This window comes from Morone saxatilis, unplaced genomic scaffold (genome assembly GCF_004916995.1).
Source record: "Morone saxatilis isolate NCDOM2014 unplaced genomic scaffold, NCSU_SB_2.0 Contig9, whole genome shotgun sequence".
Classification (NCBI taxonomy): domain Eukaryota; kingdom Metazoa; phylum Chordata; class Actinopteri; family Moronidae; genus Morone; species Morone saxatilis.
This window is the reverse complement of record NW_023340268.1, coordinates 22309651-22316383: the sequence shown is the minus strand read 5'-3', so window position 1 is coordinate 22316383 and position 6733 is coordinate 22309651. Positions and strand designations below refer to the sequence as shown.

At 39.0% G+C, this 6733-nt stretch overlaps 1 protein-coding gene across 1 annotated transcript; it reads right to left on the bottom strand.

Annotated features, from left to right (window-relative positions):
- Positions 1-3881: 3881 nt before the first annotated feature.
- Positions 3882-6303, bottom strand: nxph1 (neurexophilin 1). The gene is made up of 2 exons (XM_035681014.1): positions 6281-6303; positions 3882-5892 (listed from the first exon to the last, which is right to left on the bottom strand). Exons 1-2 carry the CDS (start codon positions 6301-6303, stop codon positions 5115-5117), a joined length of 801 nt encoding a protein of 266 aa, XP_035536907.1. The 3' UTR covers positions 3882-5114.
- Positions 6304-6733: the final 430 nt, after the last annotated feature.

Below are 6733 nucleotides of genomic sequence, written 5' to 3'. Positions count from 1 at the left end.
TCTTGTCGATGTGAGTTTGACATCACTGAGTGAATGTGTGATGAAACAGGGGGAAGTGTGGCACGTAGTGGTAAAGAGCGTGTGGTCGGAAGACTAGAGAAAGTACAGGTCCATTCACCATTACCATAACCGATGTATATATTGAAAAGAAAAATAGACAGAAATGAGGGAAAAAACTAATGAAAAAACAAAAAGTCCTATGATTATGTGACAAGCTCACAGCATCACCTCTTGTTCTCATGATCCCACCCTTGCACAAGACAAACTAAAAGCATGTTGGCAAATGGGTAGATGAAACCTGAGAAATAAATATATGAAATAAATAAAAAAAGAAAACACAAAGAAACAACAGACTAAACTAATTCAATACAGAATAAGTCAACATGAACAAAATAAAATAGAGGTTGCAACCAAACTATTCCGGAGACAAAATTTTGTAAATATGTAGTAACATTTCATGTTTTTGGCACAAATGAATTAATCAATTTCTATTTTGAGTGTGTTTTTGTGTCTGTAGGGTCACATCTAGTTTAATAAAAAGGCTTCATTAGTTTTTCATTATCATACTTTTCATCTGTAACCATTCTAAAGTCTGTATCAGCCAGTCTATACATTATATTTTTTACTTCACTCATAGTCCCCAATGTTGTCTTTCCTTCAACTGTTCTACCTATTTACTATTTAGTTGTACATCATTTCTCAACATGTGAAATATAACAATCCCTAATGGGTCTGCATAGAAATCAAATCAGATCATTTCCTCCATGGCATTGCTGTACAGTTTACAAAAAAAATTTCTTCATGTCCATTACATACAGAATTAACAGGAATTATTTTGCTATGCGTTTGTGTCTACACTGATGGTATTTAGCCATATACTATGAAATCCCAACTGGCTTGTTAAAAGTGAGCATTGAGGGCAAACTTTTGGAGGCAGCTCCTTAATGAGGACAGCTATAAAAGCACTCTGCGGACCGCCAATGAACACACAAACCTGGCATCCACTTTAATTACTGATAAGTTGTGAGCCAGCTAAAGGCAGCGGATTTCCCTCCCCTAGAGCCCCTAATCTGTTTAAAGCCGACTGCTGATCCTAACTGCCGAGTCGGAGGATTCAATGGCAGGTGCCACTGTGAAGTCCCAGAACAGACGCTATCAGTCTCACATCCCAATCTCCACATCTCCCAGGGACTGGAATACAAGTTCACCTCTGTGTGTCCAACTTTCTGGCATGCTCCATTATTTGGAAATCTGCTCGATCACACATGGTGCGAAATCAGAAGAAGATTCAAGAAGTAATTATAGCCAGGCATGGAGCTTATGTGTTCTGGGTCCCTTTTGCTGTGAAAGCAATGTGACGCTTTCCACAGACTGTTTACATAGTTTGTACACTATACACATGAGAAATTTGGAGGCCTCACAATTTGTCATAACACACATACCAAGTACCTAATTAGTCATTTCCTCAGTGCCAAAACAAAATTCTGTATTGTGGTGAAATAAATAACCGGTGAAGATATGTAATGATTTAACCAGTATATTGCACAGTTGAACAACATTTGAAAAGCATTGCCATATAATGCAAAATGAGGAAGATTATCAACACTAAAAAGAAAAAAAACAACAACCAGTGTTTGATCAGCAAATTAGAATTATGTTAGTAATAAATTAATCTGTTGTGTTTATGTCCATTAAATAATTGCTTTATGTTTGCTGGACATGACTCAAAGACATGACATGATTCTGACGTGTTTCACGCCCAGTGAATGTTTGTTGTTGTACTTCTTCATGTAAGTTACACTCTTACTTGTTTGATTTTACTTAATTTGTAAACTGAGGGGTATGATGTTGGATGTTACAGGAACTGTGAGAAATACAAATGCAGATCTCACTGCATAAAGTAAACTTTTTTAAGCTCCGATTGTATACATATGGTGGAAATTGCAATGTTGCTTGAGTATTGCAATATATAGCAACATACTGATACATACCGTATTGCCAGATTCTTGCCAATACACAGCCCTATTAGTAAGTTGAATCAACCTTACTAAATTAGGTTGACTCAACTTAAGTAAATTAAGTTGGACCAACATAATTGCTTAATACTTTCCAGTTCCAAGTTCATTCAAAGAGTTATTTTTTTTAGGGTAAATAATGTGTATTCAAATTTAAAATGTAGGACAGACTGTTTAACATGGATAAATACCCAGCCCTATATTTGAATACTGAACAAATTGTGTCTAAATTGTCACTGAGTCTGGGAAACTGTCAAACACTGATAGTGGTACAGAATTACAGAATAATAGTTTATTCGATGCTGCTGGGTTGCAGATCCAGAATAGTTCATTCCTTGTTGTCTTTTTACAAAACTCTCGTCACTGTTGCACAGTGAGTGTTCGTAGCATTTGTTTGCAGCTCTTGCTTTTGTTTAGTGTGATGATTTGATACTGACTGAATCCAGAACTGTTGGTATAAGACCTCAATGCGGAAATGTCTTTGGTATTTTGTTTATTTTCATAGCTCTGGCACACGTGCTCAAGAAGTTGTGATAGGTTTATTGTGAAACAGCTTAGTCAGGGTTATGTTGTGGCAATTTTCTCTGCTGCTGGTGAAGAATGAAATAGAGAAACTTCTGCCGGCCGACCAAGGTTTTATTTTCTTTGCCAAAGAAAAGGTCAAATCAACACACGGAGCGGTCAAAAGATGGAAGAAAGACCCTGAACATGGGAGATCTAAACATTTAAACCTGAGGACCACCTCTTTCAAACACCCCCTTTTGTCTGCTGGTAGGGGTCCTGGCCCTCCCAGGAATGGCCTTTCCACACCCCCTCTGCCCATTGCAGGCATCGGGGCCGACCCCTGCTGGTGTGTTTTAAAATATGAGCGGTCTGCAGGATCCTGGCATTCAGGTGGCAAAGCCAAGTTCGACATCAATCTACAAAACACAAAAGACCTGGCATCTTGTGTTTAGTAAAGGGGGAGGTTTTGGGTGGGCATATGTAGTGGCTAAAACAAAGAAACAGAATTTACCATTACAGTTAGGATTAGCAACCTAGAGGGCACTTTACCATATTTTATCTACCATAGTGGCATCCAAGAGGACACTTTGGTGTTGTTTTCTCGAACAATGGTGTTTATTATGACAAGATTCTGTCATAACTAGTAGAAATGATGGCTAAAACAATGGAAATAAAACCCAAATCTGTAAGTGTATGGAGGGGAGGATTGTAAGGTTGTAAGGTTTCTCAGTGTTTTAAAGGTGCTTGTCACTTTACAGTGCAAATGGCATTAGACTTGAATTTTACACAGCCCAGTCCGGAAATGTTAGTACCCAAACGTTTTATGATGAAAATGTACAGTATAGGTCTCCAGTATATAACTTGCATATTTAACTTGCATATGTTGGGAAATTAACAGTATTTCACCAATTGCTTGGCCGATTTGGACAACATTGGAGTGGTGCTGGGGATTAGGATGCTGAATCCATTTCTGACATTTTCAAGTACAATTTCAAGTACAAAATAACTGTTTAAACCAGAAGTGTTTGTATTTCAACTCCTGGAAGGCTAATTTGGATTATATTTGAGTTTATTTTTATACCCACAGTGGCAAACAAACGTCAGAAGAATTCAAGAAATCTGAAAGAAATATAAAAATATAAAAAATAATAAACAACAACCATCTACAACAAGTTAATTTTCTTTGTGCTCCCTAATTTTCCTGTCATGGCTTTTGGGAACTGGGTATGAATGAGTGTATTACCAAACATGCGAGCCTGGTGTAGTGATATATAACCAGACGTCAACAAATAATCACTCGGAGTCACATTAAGAACTCACACATACCAACATTCAATTGATAAAATTTACTGTGTTCTTTAATTAATATGTACATCTCCAACCCCTACCTTCCCCCCCAATAAAGAAACTTTCAATTAATACTTTTAATATATTTAGTCAGTCCTCTACAGGATTGCTGTTTTCATGAAATTCACATCTAGGGCAGCAACATCATTTTCTTTGTTAGAGGAATCAAGAACAAGCATAAATGGAGTGAACAAGAGGGTTTAGCGGGTGAGGGGTAAATACACAGCTCATGGGGGGCATGTACAGAAGCAGCGCAATTGGGATAAACTATGTACAATACAAACCATTCATACAAATTAGGCTCTAAGATATAGAATTCAATACATTACATTTGATATATTAAGTGACAATGAGCAAGCCCCATCCCCCACGAACGAGCCACTGATCAATCAGTCATGTAATCAGACATTCAATCAGCCGAGAATGAACCAATCACCCAACAAACTCAACACCTAGCTGCACGAGCAGGAACGCTCAGACTACAGCGTTACAGCATCTTAACACATTCTCTCTCCTGGCTGAAACTCACCTGAGGGAGAAGCCTGCTCAGTTGCAGCTCACCCCTGCATAGACAGGGAGTGCCTCACATTTCTAAAAAGCATTAACTCACTCACTCATAACTCACATTTGAATCTTCACTGTCCTCTTCAACTGTCTTGCACGTTTGTAAAAAGGATTTTCTTTTTTTTTTTTTATTATTTTTAAATGAGGAGTTAATTTTGTTTTCCAGTTATGCAGGATAAACTGCAGAGCGTAGATAGCACAGCAGGGGCAAACAGTCCATAATGTTGTTGTCCAGAGAGTTAATGCATCGTATATGAAATATACTAAAAGAGGAAAAACCAAGTTATTAAGATCTAGTTTGAAAAGAAGTTGAAACTAAACATGAAGCAAAACAACAAAGGGCAGAGTTTAATAGCAACAACAATCCCAAAAGGACTAATAAGCCCCTGCTATCTACACAGGGACAAAACATAATTCAGGAACATAATTCTAACTGATAACAATCATAGTTTTTCAGGTAATTTTTAAGCATATTACAGTCCTATTTACCACCTTTTTAAAAGTTAAAATAACTGCTCTGCAAAATTCAGAACATTAAATTGGGAAATAAGTTGGGATGGCTGAGACTCTGGTATGGACATGTTTAGGGACAGTACGGCTAACATACACACTTCTCTGGCATGGGTAGAAGCCCCAGTCTGTGCTCCACTCGTCTACTTCTCTGTATGTGAGCGTATGGGAGCGTCAGCCAGAGGGAAAGTAGGGAGTGTCACTGTGGTAGTTGTAGTCCGGGCACACTTTCTGCACCAGTTTGTAGTCGGTGCTGTAGAAGGAAATGAAGATGCAGATGACTTTGAAAGGTTTGGAGCAGAGCCAGGAGACGTGGCTCTGGGTCTGCTCCTGGTAGCAGGTCTTGGATGGGTCGAAGTTGCAGAGCGTGTTCTTGGCCCCCTTTTCCACCTTCTCATACTCTATGCGGCAGTTGAAGGACTTTGAGTCCTTGGCGTCGATGACGGACTGCTGTGCCGCCACATCGAACTCCACTATCTTGGTTGGAGGGACCAAGCTGACAGACACATTGCCCTGGCCTGTGGAGTTGTGGCGGAAGTAGACACTAAAGGTGCCATTGCCGTGATCCACAATCTTACCGGTAATCAGCAGGTTGAGTTTGACCGTCTTAATGTTAGAGTGGAAGTCCCCCCAGCCAAACATCTTCTTGAACTTTCCCGTCTTGACCATTGGCCGCCGTTTAGCCCGCGGCCGCGAGTCCTGCAAGTCTGTGGAGTTCCTCAGCCAGTCCCACAGGTCCTGCTCAGAGTAGGGCTCTGGAGTGTCATAGCGAAGGTCCAAGGCTGTGCTGTTCTCTTTGCCATGTAGAGTCTGTGACAGCAGCCTACTGATGGACATATCCTTACTGCTTTCTGTCCATATATGCTTTAGTGTGGATTTGGGGCTTCCCGACTTGACAATGTCCGACTTTGAGGCGTGGGCACTTGTAACCTGAGGAAGAGAGAAAAGATATCTGTCAGGTGGTGTGTCATGTGTTGAACTGAAGAAACAGTCTGTTGGACCTGTTAGTCTGCAGGAACTTAAACCTTTAACATTATTATTAGTTTATGGACAGCTTCTTTGTGGAGTTTTCTTGTAAATTCCCCAAAGAATCTTTTATATACAATGCAAAAACCTGCAATGTTAACATCCATGTTTGCTAGTTGGCAGTTTTATTTGGTATCCTTATGTTATGGGTCTGTAATGTTTAGTGCCTGAATTGGACCAATAATGGTGCCAGTACCCTAATTTAGTAGGACCCTAACCCAACATAACCCTTTTAACAAGGACATTTTCATTGCTGTGTTTTTTTAGCATTCAGCTAGCTGTGTTTACACAGAGATAAATTTGTTTAGAAGTACCTCACCAGCATCACCATATGCATCAAGGCACCAAGATAGTTATTTTAGATTACATAGAATAGTGAATAATTATTCACTTAGGCTTAAATGTAGAAGTTCTATTCTCCCTTTAAGGACACCAAATGTGAAATTCTTTCAAAGAAAATTCTATATACTACTCTATAATAAATTATGTCTCTTTACAGTATCTCTTTTATCTTAGTTAAAAGCCCTAGAAAGGCTTGAGTTGGCTCCGCCAATACAAGAACATGCTTCTGTATTTGTTAAAATGATGCGTCATGAGATATTACTTATCTATATCATTTAGGAAATATTGACTTTCACAGTCAAGCATGGCGTTTTCTAAGAAATTGACCAATCAAATGTACTCTGTTGGGGTTAGAGATAATCAATCTTTGCTGCAAGCTTCAATTTCAAATCATGATAGCAGAAAGCCCCAAATTGGAAATTATA